General features: G+C 44.2%; 1 protein-coding gene across 1 annotated transcript in view; it reads left to right on the forward strand.

Moving 5' to 3' along the window:
* Nucleotides 1–16,563, forward strand: part of BFSP1 (beaded filament structural protein 1) — a 45,272-nt gene extending 28,709 nt beyond the window's left edge. Inside the window, 3 exon segments of the mRNA XM_004376484.3 lie at nt 10,959–11,179; nt 13,619–13,704; nt 15,563–16,563. Coding sequence (XP_004376541.3) covers nt 10,959–11,179; nt 13,619–13,704; nt 15,563–16,563 — 1,308 coding nt within the window.
* Nucleotides 16,564–18,088: the final 1,525 nt, after the last annotated feature.

The following is an 18,088-nucleotide window of genomic DNA, read 5'->3' on the forward strand; positions in this document are numbered from 1 at the left end:
GACTTGACGGCAGTGGTAATCAGTCAAGGACACTTGATTTCTTCAGTTTCCTGTTTTAAAAAGACCTTGAACTCTGGAGGCCTGAGGGGACCGAGGCCGGAGCTCAGCCATCCGGATGGGTGCTCCCTGTTCGACAGCTGTCCTGGATCCCTGTTGACCCATGGCTGTGTACAGGCCAGCTCTCCAGCCACGCTTGCACATTGATTCTTTCAGCCTCTGTTGCCAGGCTCCCTGTGATTTTGCAGAGCATCATGTGGAGGACAGTGTGGGGGTCCTGCCCTCAGCTCCCTAAGGCGTGCTGGGGGGAGAGGGCCGGCAGACACAGAGCAAGCGATAGAAATGGTCTGCGCAGAAATCTCCAGTTGCACCCCTCTGGACAAAGTTCAGGATTTGCAGCAGGGCCCGCGGCCTGCCTGCCTGTCTCCAGTGCCTCTCCCCGCAGCAAGTCTGGGCAGTTTGTGGGGTGCCCTCTCCTCCTCTTCCTCTTCTGACCCCTCATGCAGTTTCTAGCACCTGCCCCTTGCTGATCACTTTCTGGAAGTCTCTGTCCTTTAGTACCCAGACAGGCCCCACCTCCTCCTGGAAGCTTCTCTGACACCCCCCCAGCACCATGACGCCCTGGGCATGTCTCTGGAACTGAACACAGATCACTCCTGGCTTCCGCCTCCCTCCCTCTCCCTCCCCGGAATGTGAGATCCAAGCAGGTCGGTCTGGGTCCCGTTCTGTTGTTGGTAGCTGTCGCTGTTTCCCTTAATTCATGGGGACCCCATGCATAACAGAATGAAATGTTACCTGGTCCTGTACCATCATCTCGAATGTTGGTATGTTTGAGCCCATTGTTGCAGCCACTGTGTTTTGAGTGCCTTCCAGCCTAGGGGCTCATCTTCCAGCACTGTATGGGACAGTATGTATAGGACATGTGTCCTTCATGAAAAAAAAAAAACCACCTACCAGAAGGCAAACAGACAGACAAATAACAAACCACTGACTCATGAGATAAAAAAAGATCATACTTGCCCTGTAGGGTAGAAAGGTTACAGATGACTTTTCCTAGCCTCTAATTTCCCAATTTGCTGCAAGCCTTGGCTATTTTATTCACAGTTTCAAAGTTTACTAAGTAAAAGCACTTGGGGAGGGACCTTGTGGGGTCACAGTGAGTCCCCAGTGTTTTCAGGGGGACAGTGCTGATCCAAGGTGGCCTGCATGTGGTTCTGGCCTGTTAATATGGGGGAATGGGGAGTTTTCTAAGGGGTTCTGGGGGCAGGGGCTGAGGCAGGGAGGTCTGTGGTTTTAGGAAGGGTCTCAGACCTGGTACAGGTGGGTTGGAATCCTGCTGTGGTTTTATGGGCAAGTCACTTGGCCTGTGTGCTTCAGTCTCCTCATCTGTAAAGTGGGAATAATAACAGCTCCTCCCTCATAACATCGTTAGGAGGTTGGATGAGTTCACACATATTAGATCTTGCCAGCATGTTGCTCTCGCCCCAGGCTGGGGATTCCGTACCCAAAGGGGATAATAGACTTTTCATACATAGTTTTTTCTTTTACTCTTTGTGATAGAACATTTCAGACATTTATAAAAGTGAGAGAATAGTCCAACGAGCCCCATGTGTCCATTCACATCTTCAACAATTACCAATCCACAGCCCCTCTTATATCGTTTACATCCTCATGATTCCCCCGCCTCCCCGTAATTCTGAAACAAATCCCAGACATAGTATCATCTTATCGGTCAATATATCCTTATGTCTCTCCAAGATGAGGGCTCCCTTTATAGAACACAACCACAAGACCATTAAACTACCTTTCAGCATTAACAATTCTTTAATCAAGTGTCCAGTCAGTGATTACATTTCCACTTGTCTCGTAATTTTTTATTTATTGAGGTGAGAGTAAATTTTCTTTTCATTGTGCTTTAGGTGAAAGTTTACAGAGCACATTAGTTTCTCATTAAGCAGTGAATACACAAATTGTTTTGTGACGTTGGTTGCCAACCCTGCGATGTGTCGACAATCTCCCCTTCTCCACCCCGGGTTCCCCATTTCCATTCGTCCAGTTGTCCTGTCCCTTCCTGCCTTCTCGTCTTTCCTTTTGGGCAGGCGTACGTGGTTGAACTACGAAGCACTTCCTCATGTGTTTTATTGTTTGTTCCATAGAGCTGTCTGATCTGTGGCTGAGGGAGAACTTCAGTTCTGGGTTAAAAGGGTATATGGGGGCCATACTCTCGGGGTTTCTCCAGTCTCTGTCAGACCAGTAAGTCTGGTCTCTTTTTGTGTGAATTTGAGTTTTGTTCTACATTTTTCTCCCACTCTGTCTGGGACCCTGTATTGTGATCCCTGTCAGAGCAGTCAGTGGTGGTAGTCAGACACCATCTAGTTGTGCTAGACTCAGTCTGATGGAGGCTGTGGTACTTGTGGTCCATTAGTCCTTTGGACTAATATTTCCCTTATGTCTTTGGTTTTCTTCATTCTTGTTTGCTCCCAATAGGATGGGACCAATAGATGTATATTAGATGGCCGCCCGCAAGCTTTTAAGACCCACACACTACTCGAATGTACAACATTTTCTTTATAAACTATGTTATGCCAGTTGAGCTAGATGTACCCCCAAGACCGTGGTCCCCAGCCCTCAGCCCAGACACTTGGTCCGTCAGGGAGTTTGGATGTGTCTATGAAGCTTCTATGACTTTGCCTTGGTCAAGTTGTGCTGACTTCCCCAGTGTTGTATACTTTCTTATGTTTCACCAAAGTTAACCACTTTTCTACTGTCTAGTTAGTGTTTTTCCCTCCCACTCCTCCCCTCCCACGTAACCATCAAAAATTGTTTCTTTCTGCATGTAAACCTTTCCTTGAGTTTTCATAATAGTGGTCTCATACAGTATTTGTCCTTTTGTGATTGACTTATTTCACTCAGCGTAATGCCATCCAGATTCATCCATGTTGTGAGAATTTTTGCAGATTCATCATCGGTCTTTATTGCTGGGTAGTACTCCATTGTGTGCATGTACCACAGTTTGTTAATACACTCATCTGTTGATGGGCACTTAGGTTGTTTCCATCTTTTTGCTATTGCGAATAATGCTGCAGTGAACAGGGATGTGCATATGTCTCTTCCTGTGATGGCTCTTATTTCTCTGGGATATATTCCTAGGAGTGCGATTACTGGATTGTATAGTATTTCTGTTTCTAGCATTTAAAAGAGGTGACATATTGTTTTCCAAACTGGTTGTACCATTTTACATTCCCACCAGCAGTGCATGAGAGTTCCAACCTCCCCACAGCATCTCCAGCATTTGTTATTTTCTGTTTATTTGATTAGTGCCAGTAATGTTGGGGTGAGATGGTATCTCATTGTAGTTTGGATTTGCATTTCTCTAATGGCTAATGCGCGAGAGCATTTCCTCATGTGTCTGTTAGCTGCCTGAATTTCTTCTTTGGTGAAGTGTCTGTTCATATCCTTTGCCCATTTTTTAAATGGATTTTTGGTCTTTTTGTTGTTGAGGTGTTAGAGTGTCTTACAGACTTTAGAGATTAGACCTTTGTCAGATATGTATCTAGAGTAAATGTTACCCTTTTTAGTGCACGGTTCTGTCCATTTTGACAAACGCATGCAGTGGTGTAACTGCCCGCACAGTTAAGATCTAGAACAGTCCCATCACCCCCAAAATGCCCTTGCACTGCCCCTTGTAGGCAGCTCTCCTTCCCACCAGCCCCTGGCAACTACGGATCTATTTTCTATCTCTATAGAATTGCCTCTTCCAGAATGTCCTATAAATGAAATCATACAGTATGCAGCCTTTTCCGTAATTTTTTCTGTAGTTTGTTTGAATGGGGATCCGCATAAGGGCCACTGGCTGTAATTGGTTGATGTTTCTTAAGTCTCTTTTAGTCTATAGGTTTCCTTGATCTCTTTTTTCTTGAAATTTGTTTGTCGAAAATACATACTTCTAAGTGTAGGTGCTGTGGGCACCAGCTCTTTGCTGCACGGATGGGAGAAAGCTCAGGTTTGATAACAGACCATTGTGCTGGACTGCAACACCCTCCATGCTGCCCCTGCTGGTCTCTGCCCTGACCCTTCAGTGGAGGTGGAAAGCCTGGCTTTGTGACTCATTCATTCTTGGGTGGCTTCTTGTCTCTGAAACTCAGGCCTCAAAAGAGTCTTTTAAATCCCTTTATTTCTTGGGAGCATTTATTAGAGTATGTAATGGGCCCAGTGAACAGTCTGGCATGGGTAAGCACGTATGGCTGTACCAGGAGTCACTGGGCGTGATTTGGTTTTGACAAAACAGGCAACTGTTTAAATCAAGATTTTTTTTATTAAGGAACAGAAACCTCATCAAACTAGCCTAAATAGAAAGGGCGCTATTTTATTTTGAAATAATTTTAGATTTCTAAAAAGTTGCAAAAATAGCACACAGATTTCCTGGATAATAGTCATACAGCTTCCCCAGATGTTAACACCTTAAGGACCACAGTGCAGTTGTTGTTAGGTGCTGCTGAGTTGATTTCAACTCATAGCGACCCCATGTGACTGAATAGAACTGCCCCATAAGGTTTTCTAGGCTGCAGTCTTCACAGGAGCAGATCACCAGGTCTTTCTCCTGTGGAGCTGCTGGGTGGGTTTGAATGGCCAACCTTTTGGTTAGCAGCCAAATGCTTAACTGGGGCTCCTTAATAATCACATACAATTATTAAAACCAGGAAATAGCATTGATATAGTAATCTGCAGATCTTACTAAAATTTTATGAGTTACCCCAGTGATGTTCAGTGATGTTTGTTCTGATCCTGGATTTTACTTGCTTGAGTGTTTGTGTCTTCTTAGTCTCATCCAGTCTGGGGTAGGTCCTCAGTCTTTGTCTTTCATGACCTTGATGCTTTTGGAGAGTCCGGGGCAGTTGTTTTATGGAATGTCCATCAGCTTGGGTTTCCATGATGTTTTCTCAAGGATTAGACTGAGGTTATGCATTGTGGCAGGAACACCCTAGAAGTGAGGCGTCCTTCCCAGTGCATCACATCAGGAGACACATCATGAGAGAGTCCCTGGGTGGGACAAATGGAGATTGCATGGTAGAATTTTGCAAGACCAATGACTTATTCATCAGAAATACCTTTTCTCAACAACATAAATGACAGCTGTACATGTGGACCTTGCCAGATGACATACGCAAGAATCAAATCGACTATGTCTGTGTAAAGAGACAATGGAGAAGCTCAATATCATCAGTCAGAACAAGACCAGTGGCCAGCTGCGGAACAGACTATCAGTTGCTCATATGCAAGTTCAACATGAAGTAGAAAAAAAGTAAATCAAGTCCACTGGAGCCAAAGTATGACCTTGAGTATATCCCATCTGAATTTAGAGACCATCTCAAGAATAGATTTGACACCTTGAACACTAATGAACAAAGACCAGGTGAGTTGTGAGATGACATCAAGGACATCATACATGAAGAAAGCAAAAGGTCATTAAAAAGACAGGAAAGAAAGAAAAGACCAAAATGGATGTCAGAAGAGACTTTGAAACTTGCTTTTGCATGCAGAGTGGCTAAAGTGAAAGGAAGAAATGATGAAGTAAAAGAGCTGAACAGAAGATTTCAAAGGGTGACTCAAGAAGACAAAGTAAAGTATTATCATGAAATGTGCAAAGACCTGGAGTTAGAAAACCAAAAGGGAAGAACACGCTCGGCATTTTTCAAGCTGAAAGAACTGAAGAAAAAAATTCAAGCCCCGAGTTACAATATTGAAGGATTCTGTGGGCAAAAAGTTGAACGACACAGGAAGCATCAGAACAAGATGGTGCTGGGAAATTGGATTTTTACATGCAGAAAAATGAAATACACCATACACAAAAACAAATTCAAAGTGATTAAGGACTTAATGTACAAACTAAAACCATAAAATTCTTAGAAGAACAAGCAGGGACAAGGCTGTCAGGCCTAGCTTTCAGCAATGGATTATCTAATATGGTAACAAAATCATAATCAGCAAAAGACAAAATAAATGAATGGGACCTCATAAAAATTAAAAACTTTTGTTCATCAAAAGACTTTACCAAAAAGGTGAAAAGACAAACTACCAACTGGGAGAATATTTTTGGAAACCATATAGCCGACAAGAATCTAATAACCAAAATATATATATAACTTTGACAGCTTAAGAACAAAAAGGCAAATAACCCAGTCATAAAATGGGCAAAGGACTTGAATAGACATTTCACCAGAGATGACATTCAAACGGCCACTAAACACATTAAATGATGCTCAGCATCATTAGCCATCAGGGAGATGCAAATCAAAACCACAATGAGATACCATTTCATTCCCACTAGGATGCCTAAGATAAAAATAAATAAATAAATAAATAAAAGTAACAGAAAATACCAAATGTTGGTGAGGATGTGGGAAAATTGGCACCCTTATCCATTGCTGGTGGGAGTGCAAAGTTGTACAGCTTTTGTGGAAAACAATGTGGCGGTTTCTCAAAAAACTTAAGATAGAACTACCATATGACCCAGCAATTCTACTCGTAGGTATCTACCCAAAAGACCTGAAAGCAGATACTCCGAAAGAGACTTGTACACCAATGCTCATTGCAGCTGTACTCACAATAATCAAAAGGTGGAAACAGCCTAAATGCCCATCAGCAGATGAATGGATAAACAAAATGTGGTACATACATACAATGGAATACTGCTCAGCCAGTAGGAGAAATGAAGTCTTGATACATGCTGCAGTATGGGCGGAGCTTGAAGACATTATGCTGAGCAAAATAAGCCAATCCCAAAAGGATAAATATTGTATGATCTCACTTATATTAAAAAGAACAAGAAAAAGCAAATGTAGAGACATCAAAGTTTATTAGCAGTTACCAGGGGCAGGAAGGAGGGGGAGAGGAGGCTAATGGTGATGGAAAAGTTGCATTGAGTAAGAGTAAGGTTGCACAGCCCATTATTGTAACTGCTATCAATAAGTTGTACACCTCCATCTGGAGCAAGGGAGAATGAAGAAAACCAAAGACACAAGGGAAAGGTTAGTCCAAAGGACAATGGAACACAACTACCACAGTCTTCACCAGACTGAGTCTAGCACAACTAGATGGTGCCTGGCTACCACCACCAACTACTCTGACAGGGATCACAATGGAGGGTCCTGGACAGCTGGAGAAAAATGTAGAACAAAATTCTAACTCACCAAAAAAAAAAAAAAAAAAAAGACCAGACTTACTGGTCTGACAGAGACAAGAGAAACCCGAAGAGTATGGCCCCAGGACACCCTTATAGCTCAGTAATGAAGTCACTCCTGAGGTTCACCCTTCAGCTAAAGGTTAGATAGGCCCATAAAACAAAACGAGACTAAATGGGCACACCAGCCCAGGGGCAAGGACAAGAAGGCAGGAGAGGACAGGAAGGTTGGTAATGGGGAACCTAACATCGAGAAGGGGAGAATGTTGACATGTCGTGGGGTTGGCAACCAACGTCACAAAACAATATGTGTATTAATTGTTTAATAAGAAAACAGTTTGCTCAGTAAACCTTCAGGTAAATTACAATGATAAAAAAAGTTGTACACGTGTAAAAAGTTGAATTGGCAAAAGTTGGGCGATAGATATATTTACAATGGAAAAAAAAAAGAGTAGCTGTTGAGGCTGCTTATGTACAACCAAACACCTCATGGGACTTGGTTCCTTGGTTTGGAGGTATAGGGTCATGGTTCCACGTTACATCCCAGTTAATTGGCCTAATAACGTGTTTAGTGCTTCTGTTCTACTTCCTAGTTCATTGTATAGTGCCAGGGGTCTTAAAAGCTTGCAAGTGACTAACGATTGGTCTCTATTCACCTGGAGCAACAGAGAAGAAGGAGAGTCAGGAATAGTAGGAGAATATGGAATGTGTGACTAATTGCCTCCATGAATAACTGCCTTCTTTGCCATGAGAACACAAGAACTGAATGGTGACTGGCTACCAGTACTGAACATTTAGATCAAAGATTATGTACAAGAATCCTGATCAAAAGGGGGAAAATGTAGAACAGAATTGGAAATCCTCATGGACTCTAGACTTTATGGAGCTATGGAGGGTAGATGAACCCCTGAAACTATTGCCCTGAGATACTCTTTAAACGTTAAACCAAAAATATCTCTTGAAGTCATCTTAAAACCCAACAGTAGTTTAGCATAACTAGTAAAAATGATCTGTCTTGAGCATTATGCTCTTTTAAGAACTAGCTGATGGGATCAGATTGACAACAGCAACTCAAAAGATTAGATAGGAACTTTAGGGGGCAGTGAGTTTATGTTAATGAGGGAGGAACAACTCAAAAGGAGAGTGAGAATGGTTGCACAACTTGAAGAATGTAATCAGTGTCACTAAACTGTACACATAGAAACTGTTCAGTTGGTGTATGTTTTGTTGTGCATATTCTCAACAACAACAAAATAAATAAAAAGAAGATGAAAGGAATACACAGAATTACTGTCTCAAAAAGAATTGGTTGATGTTCCACCATTTCAGGAGGTAGCATATGATCAAGAACCTATAGTACTGAGGGAAGAAGTCCAAAGTGCACTGAAGGCATTGGCGAAAAACAGGGCTCCAGGAATTGATGAAATACCGATTGAGATGCTTCAGCAAATGGATGCAGCGCAGGAAGTGCTCATTCATCTGTGCCAAGAAATTTGGAAGACAGCTGCCTGGCCAACTGACTGGAAGAGATCCATAGTTGTGCCCATTCCAAAGAAAGGTAATCCAGCGGAATACAGAAAATTATTGAACAATGTCATTAATAGCACATGCAAGAAAAATTTTGCTGAAGATAATTAAAAAACGGTTGCAGCAGTACATCAACAGGAAACTGCCAGAAATTCAAGTGGGTTTAAGAAGAGAACATGAAACAAGGAATATCATTGCTGATGTCAGATGGATCTTGGCTGAAAGCAGAGAATACTATAAAGATGCTTACCTGTGTTTTATCAACTATGCAAAGGCATTTGACTGTCTGGATCATAACAAATTATGGATAACATTGTGAAAAATGAGAATTCCAGAACACTCAATTGTGCTCACGTGGAACCTATACATAGACCAAGGAGCAGTTGTTCAAACAGAACAAGGGGATACTGGGTGGTTTAAAATCAGAAAAGGTGTGTTTCAGGGTTGCATCCTTTCACCATACTTATTCAATCTGTATGCTGAGCAAATAATCCAAGCAACTGGACTATATGAAAGAGAACGCATCATCAGGATTGCAGGAAAACTCACTGACAACCTGTGATACGCAGATGACACAACCTTGCTTGCTGAAGGTGAAGAGGACTTGAAGCACTTACTGGTGAAGATCAAAGACGACAGCCTTCAGTAGGGATTACACCTCGACATAAAGAAAACAAAAATCCTCACAACTGGACTAATAAGCGATGTCATGATAAATGGAGAAAAGATCGAAGTTGTCAAAGATTTCATTTTACTCGGATCCGCAATCAACACGCATGGAAGCAGCAGTTAAGAAACCAAACAGTGCACTCCATTGGGCACATCTGCTCCAAAAGACCTCTTTAAAGTGTTAAAAATTAAAAAGCAAGGACTGTCACTTGTGGACTAAGGTGCCCCTGACCCAAGCCATGGTGTTTTCAGTTGCCTCATATGCATACAAAAACTGCACAAGGAATAAGGAAGACGGAAGAAGATTCGATGCCTTTGAATTATGGTGTTGGTGAATATTAAATATACCCTGGACTGCCAGAAAAACGAACAGGTCTGTCTTGGAAGACGTACAGCCAGAGTGCTGCTTGGAAGCAACAATCCTGGTGAGACTTCATCTCACATACTTTGGACATGTTATCAGGGGGACCAGTTCCTGGAGAAGGACATGATGCTCAGCAAGAAGGAGGAAGACCCTCAACAAGATAGATTGACACAGTGGTTTCAACTGTGGGTTCCAACATAGAAGTGATTGTGAGGATGGTGCAGGACTGGGTAACGTTTTGTTCTACTGAAAAGTCAGCTATTGAAAACTCTGTGGAGTGGAGTTGTACTCTGACACACATAGGGTCCCTATGAGCTGGAACCAACTCAGCAGCACCTAACAACAACAATGCATTGTTAACCAGTTATTGTTGAGTTGAATCTTGACTCATGGAAACCCCGTATGTGTCAGAGTAGAACTGTGCTCTATAGAGTTTTCAATGGCTGAGTTTTCAGAAATAGATTTCTAGGCTTTTCTTCCGACGCACCTTTGGGTAGACTTGAAACACCAACCTCCTGGTAAGTAGTCAAGCGCGTTAGCAGTTTGCACCACCCAGGGATTCCTTCTCATGCATTACTAGAAGCTCTTAAAGTGAATGTAAGACCACCCCTTTCTCTTTTTTGCCTTAATTTTTCCTTGCCCTTGGTTAGTATGTAAGTATTATCTTCCTAATGTTATTTTATGTATACACAAGTGCGTGCACACACATGCACACGTTTTAGCTACCAAAACATATATGTAGCTCCATTGAGAAAATCAGGAGAAAATCAGGCGCCTTAGTGACTGCTTGAGAACAGGAAACTCCTCCGCCTTAATAATTTTAGTGACAAATACCATCTTACCTATGTACTATGTGTTCTTCTTTTTACTTACTTTTTGCTATCAGACCCGTATGAGTTCATTAAACCGTGAAGAAGTCACTTTAGTTTGGTTACAGATATTATTCCATGGAGAGCCGGTGATTTTTCGCTTTCCCGGTTGGCCATCGTGGGGGTGGGGTTCCATCGTGGCTGAGCTCAGACAGCGTGGCTGTTGCAGGAGACGGGAGCCCAGGTTTCATGTTCGCCTTTGGCTTAAGGATTCCAAAGTGATCCGTTGCTCATCTCTTACTGGCAGAAAAGCAAATAAACTTCATTCCCTGAGCCTAGGTTCTCTAGGAGAAGTCCATGTCCTAGGGGAGATGGGTGATGGTTTTCGTTATCGTTGTATGTTTGCCCACAGACAGCGGACCTGGAACAAGCTATTAAAGATGCTCAAGAGTGTTACGACGGTGAGATCCAGCTTTACAATGAACAGATTGAAGGCCTGCGGAAGGAGATTGAGGAGACCGAGAGGGTCCTGGAGAAGTCTTCCTATGACTGCCGGCAGCTGGCAGTCGCCCAGCACACCCTGAAGAACGAGCTGGACCGGTATCAACGCATCATCGAGAGTGAAGGCAACAGGTGTGGTTACGGAGGGGCACCGTGGGGGGAGTGCATGCGTTTCTCTGCCCTGGTCACTTACTGGGTGCTTATTATGCGTTGGTCTGCTAACCAGAGAGTTAGCTGTTCAAACCCACCCAGAGATGCCTCGGAAGAAAGGCCTGCTGATCTACTTCCCCAAAATAAGCCATTGAAAACCCTATGGAGCGCAGTTCTACTCCAACACACATGGGGTCGCCATGAGTTGGGGGCCAGCTTGACGGCAGCTAACAGCTATGTGCCAGGCTCAGTTCTGGGCAACAGAAAAACATCTCGGATACTAGTGGGAGAGGGGGAGACGGATGAATGTGTAACCTAGGGAGTCTGACGTACAACAGGTGCAGTGGAGAAAATTATGGCAGGACGGGGCATGGCGGGGGTGATGGTAGGAGTACTTGAGGTTTTAGAGTGGTCAGAAGAGGCCTCACTGGGAAGGCATCTCTTTGCCCCACAGGCTTCTGGGGACATAAATGTCTTAGCAGATAGGATGACCAGGAGTGTTAAAGGAGATGAGGGAGCTAGCTCTGTGCTGGCCCATGGCGGGTACTCAGAGGTGTCGGTGTTATTAGCATTGTTACCTTCAGTAATGTGGCTGTCGGATACTCTGTCTAGTCTGTCTCCTCCATAAATGAGCCGCGACTTGAATCCCACTCATTTCAGTACAGCTGGGAAATGTCTGTATGTCTGTATCTCCATCTCCAGTCTCTAGCTACACCTGTGTCCACGTCTGCATCAACATCCACGTGCATGTGGGTATACATATCCGTATCTATATCGTATCTGTCTTAGTTACCCAGTGCTGTAGTAACAAAAATACTGTGAGTGAGTGGCTTTAAAGAACAGAAATTTATTTTCTCACAGTTCTAGAAGCTAATAGTCCAAATCAGTGTCTTGGATGTGTTGATTCCTTCTGCAAGCCTCTCTCTTAATTTCTGGTGTCTGCTGGCAATCCTCGGCCATCCTCGGCCATCCTCAGCGATCCTCGACGTTTGCCTTCCCCGTGTGTGTCTCTGTGTCTATTCTGGTCTTTTCATAACTCAGAAAGGATTAGGTTTATGAATGGCCCACTCTATTCTTCTATGACCCCATTAACATAACAGAAGAAAACGCCTATTTCCAAACAGGGTCATATTTACAGGTACAAGGGTTAGAACTTCAACACAAATTTTGGGGGACACAATTCAACCCATAGCATTATTCATATCCATATCTATAGATATCCTTCAGAGAAAAGACTGGGGACAGCCACCTCGTAGGATTCTGATTCTCTACTCAGTCTTGCTTCTTCTGTGCAATATTCTAATTTTCTGGGTTTACATACATACATACAGGTTGCTGTGGCGTTGATTCCGGCTCATGGTGACTCCATATGTGTCAGAGCAGAACCGTATTTCATAGGGTTTTCAATGACTGATTTCTCAGAAGTAGATTGCCAGGCCTTTCTTCTGAGGAGCCTCTGGGTGAACTCGAACCTCCGACCTTTTGGTTAGCAGCTGAGCGCATAAACCATTTGCACCACCCAGTGACTCCTTTCTAGGTTGAGGCTAATTAAAAGAGAAACACCTGCAGTAGCCCACAAGGGGCAGTTCTCGCCTCACTAGGGGTGCTCTGGCTTGGCTGCCAGTGCTTGAGTGTTTAGCAGGAGGAGCAAGATGATCTTTTTCTTTCTCTGTTCATGGTTAACATTCCAAATTATGTTTCTGTCACAGTGAAAGCTTTATGTAGACATTTACAAAAATAGGTCTTGAACTTGCTTTCAATGTCCTTGTGAAAATTTTTGTTTTAGGGACAACCCCTTGGCCCTCCCCCCATCCCTTCACAAAAAGGTAACTGGATAGCCATCTTGTTTGTTTGTAACTTTTAGTTTTGACGTAACTTCAAATGGAGAGAAATGTCACAAGAATAGAATAAGGGACCCGTGAGTGCTCTCTGCGCAGAATCGCTAGTTGCGTACATTTTGTCCCAGTTGCTCTATCATTTTTCCCTCTCTCTACTTGCATCTAATGTATATTATTTTTTAATAGCAAGTTGGAGATATTATGCTCTGTTTGCCTTAAATACTTTGGCCTGTACTGGCCACCCTTTTATTAAATCCAAGACAAAACAAAAACCCTGCCCACCAGAGAAGGGGCGTTTTTAGATTATGTACTTTCCCTACTTCACAATTTTTCAACAAGCGTGTTTCACAGATTATGACTTGAGCCCAAAGAAATGTTAATTTCCTTTACATCCTCATCCAGTATAGAAATGTATATGTGGTGATCTGTTTAAAATTGTATGGAATAAATGAGCAGCTTGGTTTAGGGAAACTTGGTTCATTTTTTGCTTAGTATTAGAGAGTAGTGCCCTCACTTTTGGGCTGTCTGTCTGGCTTGGTGAAATAAAGATGGCAGCCATGCTCTTTGTGGTTCATTCCCTCAGGCTCAACTCCGCCTTCATGGAGACTCCCGTCACCCTCTTCATCCAGTGCCCCAGAACCTCTCTCAGCCCTAGTCTCAGCGGGACAGGTAACATCCCCAACCCGGCTTCTGTTGTTTTCTGTTGTGTGAAAAATAGAAAAAAAGCAAGTGGCTTTCTTCCTGGCCTTCACGTTCGTGCTCCCTTCCAATGCATCGGGAAATTAAATGCTTCTACAGGAGGATCCCATCCCTCCCTCTTTCAGGTAGCCCCATGGGTGCTAAATGAGCAAAGAAGTTTGCAAGGAGAAAATCAGGCTTGGGGAATAGGTTGTCCCATGAGTGTCATTCCTGAATATGAAGCAGGTTACCCTGAAAAAATCCCTGAGCTCCAAGTTACTGAAACAAATACCAACTTGTATTTTTTTCTCCCCAAATTAAATGAACTATTTATGTAAGGTGCTTAATCCAGGGTCTGAGTTGATGCTCAATTCTTGTTTGCCTTCTCTTCTTTTCAAAACCCAGCAGAAATAGGCTTGTTGGGTATATGTGGCTTCTACCTTTAACATTAGGTCTTTTCTGGAATGGTTTCACACACCTTTGAGATGTGTTCTCAGACATCTTAATCTCCCCACTTTGGAACCAACATAACATGTTAGAAAGAAAGAAAAGATGGTAATGTCAATTGCCCATATTTCTAGGGCCTTTAAATCCATGTCTCTTATGTGGAAATGGGGATTCAGAGTCAGAACATTGCTGGAAGGGATGGCAGTCCTGCTGCCAAACCCCCAGGGCCAGCGCCATGATGCGCGACCTGTGCGTGGGCCCACGCTCTCCCTACCCTAGAGGGTTCCCCACTGTGCTCAGAAGGTCCTCTCCCATGCCCAGAAGGCTCCCCCCATATTCAGGGGCTCCACACTAGAAAGGCCCCCACACTCAGAAGAGCTCCCCCACCCCCACCCCAGAAGGGCCCTCACTGGGCTTATGCTCTGCTGCTGCTGTCTTGAAATTCTTAATGATCTTGGAACAAGGAGCCCTGCATTGTCATTTTGTTCTGGGCTCCAAAATTATGTAGCCTGTCCTGCGAACACTCCTTACTCCCCTGCCAGCACCCTGACTGGTCTGTTCCTCTGATGTGTTCCCTCTCTGCGTCCCCTTCTCCTTATTGTTTCATGGCCCCCTCCATCTTGAGTCGACCCACCAAGATGCCATTGCGTGTCTGTCTCAGTACAGTGGCTGACGGGGGGGGGAAGAGACGGAGAAGACCTTTGGGATGAAAAAGCTCAAACATCACTATGTTAGTGAGGTGGACCGGAAGTGCCTTCTAGAGTGAGACAGGGTGAGATTGTTGTCTATTTTCCTAAACTCTTAGTTTTCCCTTTCGCTAGTCTGAAGAAATGAATGTGGCCTTGGGAATACAAAATTCCTGTTGTTTCTGAATTTCATAGCATCTCTTTCTCTTTTTGCTCGGGAGGAAGGGGATGTCAGGGGCACAGGCAGCTCTGCTGCCTCTCTTTGGAGGAGAGAATGCCCTTGAGGAAAGGGTGTCCATTGCCTGGTCTGTGGATCCAGGTGTCTGCCCTTAGCTCCGCAGGGGCTGTAGTCGGCAGGCGCTATCGCTCACACTGACTGTTAGGGCGGTAGGATCTGTGTGATGCTCAGTGTGATGGTGACTGTGAGTGTCAGAACAGGAGCTTTCAGCAGCTCCTTCCCCCAGCTCTGGAAGCCCAGGGGGGCCAAGTGACTTGTCCAAGGTTACCCAGCTTCTTGGCAGAGCTGGGACCTCGACTTGGGCCTTGGGTGCTAAGAACCAGGCCCCTCTTCTCATTGCTCCTGCCCCATGCATAGAAATCCTGTTCCAGTTCTAGGCATTTGTCTCCAATACAGTGAGCATATTTTTGAATGAATACTGTATTTTCTTTCCCTTTCACTGACTATTATTATTTCTTCTCCTTCCTTTTTTTTTAAGATCTCACCAGGGCTGTGCAGGATATAACAACAGCAAAACCAAGACAGAAAGGCCTCCCCAAGAATGTTCCAAGGAGAAAGGAGATTATAGCTAAAGACAGAGGAGATGAAACTCTGGAAGACATACCGTTCCGTGGTCTGGAAGACACCAAGCAGGTGCAGGTGGTACTTCAGGAGGAAGGCGAATTGAAGCTTGAATCTGGGGCTGAGAAAGGAAGTCCCTCAATACAAGAAGGGGCTCCAGAGGATGTGCCTGACGGAGGGCAGATAAGCAGAGCCTTCGGAAAACTATCCAGGATGGTCAAGGAGAGGATGAGAAGCCCCAAAGAGCCCGAGCCCCCAGCTGACCTCTATACCAAAGGGCGCTATGTGCTGGTCACAGGGGATGCCAGTCATGTGGACCCCGGGTTCTGTCCCTCCTCTATCCCGGCCAAAGGTGGGGTGATTGTTTCCACCGAGGAAGACTCTGTGTCTCATGACAGCCCTGTGGAGCCTACTCCTGAGCAGCCCCAGCCCCCTTTGGAGAATGGACAGGGGGTTCCCCAGGAGCAGAAAGATGGGCAGCCCGCCAACCAGCACACCACAGACGAGGAGGAGATGAATGCCAAAGAGCTGAAAGGGCCCGAGGAGAAGCATGATGACCAGAAGGAGGGTGAGGTGACTGAGAGGCCCTATCCTGTGGTCATTCCAGAGGGACCGTCTACACCCCAGTCTCAAAAGCCTGAGGCCAACCAGGATAACTCTGAGGGGCATGGGGCTAGGAGCAGTGACCTGATGGGAAAAAGCCCTCCCAAGGCCTTGGCATATGAGAAGGTGGAAGTGGTGGAATCCATTGAGGAGTTTTCAACTGAGAGTATTCAGATGTATGAAGAAACCACCATAATTGTGGAGACCATTGGAAAGCCAAAGGGAAACAAGCACCTGGAAGAGAAAGGCTCTTGAAATGCCCAGGCTCAAGTGGAGAAAATGTCTTTGGGATGGGGAAGTGCTTTGATTTTTTAGAGCAAATGATACAAGAGTGAGGGTTTCTGTCTGGATTAGACCATAGTTGACCCATCTGGCATTGCCAATGAAGCCTTAATTAAAAAGTTTTTTTTTGGCTTGCACCATCCTTTGTCTAATTAATAGGGGCCTTGGGAATGTAGGTGGGTCCGCCACACTTAGGGCAAAGGCATGATGAATATTTTAATGAGTATGTTCTGTTAAACAGCCACCAAACCATACTTGTTTAGGAAAGAGAGATTCGCTCTTCATCTTGGTTCACTCAGAGACTCATTAGGGACTCAGATACAGAGTCAGCGTCTGAATTACACACACAAAATGCTAGTTGATGACATTTGGCATATTTTCACTCCATTTCATGCACAAGAGCATGCTCATGGTGGATGAGTGTTTTGTTAAAGATAAAATGATCAGAGGTGTCTGTTTGGGTTCCCCCAGAGGCAGCCCTTGAAGCAAGTATTTGGATGTAAGTAGTTCCTTTGGGAGGTGACCCAGGAAACATCAGTAGGGGGATGGAGAAGTGTGACGGGGAAAGCAGGGGAGCTGATAAAAGATGTTAGCTGGTTAGGTACACTGTGGGCTACTGGAACTGAGTCCTCATCCTACCTGGGAGGTGCGGGAGCTGGGGTATTTATACACCCACTCCTGTCAATCAGTGGGAGGGCTGCTTCCGGGGGCGTTAACTCTCTGGTACTTCTGGCCTGCCACACGAGCCAGCAAAATAGACTTTGGGGGCCAAGAAATACAGGTGCTGGCATTTGGAAGCCAGGCCAGCATATGTAGAAGCAGTAAGGGCAGACAGGCAGGGCAACAGCACTGTCTGCCACAGCATATGTACCAAATGTACTTTCTGTTGTTAACAGCTTTATTGAGATATAATTCAATGGAATTCATACCACTCATTTTACCCATTTAAAGTTTACAGTTTAGTGGTTTTTAGTAAATTCACAGACTTGTGCAACCATCACGACAATCAATTTTAGAACACTTTTATCACCTCGAGAAGAAAGCTGTATCCTTTAGCTGTCACCCTCCAGGGCTCCCTCCTCCGTAGTCCATACTGAATGTACTTTTGCATAAGATATTTAATATTTTTTCAGAGATTGCAGTTTTAGGTCAGTGAATTAAATAGTCTAACAAGCATTTACTGAGCATGCGGTTAGGTGCCGTCAAGTTGGTTCCGACTCATAGGTGCCAAATAGTATGCTATGTTGGTAAGGGAAGATGTTTTCAGATTTATTAATGATCTCAATTTACTGTAATATAGCCCTGTCACCTGTGTGCACACTCTCTTATGCACCAAAACACACCCACACACGTGCACCCATATACTTAGACTGTGTCATACCCTAAGAAATAGAAATTACTCAAAACTAGAATCTTTACAGAAATCTTAATATTGCCTTTAGGCTTCTTTTTTTCACTAAGTGTCCAAAAATATTTTTTTATTTATACCAATTAAAATTTTTTTTACTTCAGGAAAGGTGTGCATCAGTGTTGTATCCTTTCACCATACTTATTCAGT

Source organism: Trichechus manatus, unplaced genomic scaffold (genome assembly GCF_000243295.1).
Source record: "Trichechus manatus latirostris isolate Lorelei unplaced genomic scaffold, TriManLat1.0 scaffold00042, whole genome shotgun sequence".
NCBI classification, from domain to species: Eukaryota; Metazoa; Chordata; class Mammalia; order Sirenia; family Trichechidae; genus Trichechus; species Trichechus manatus.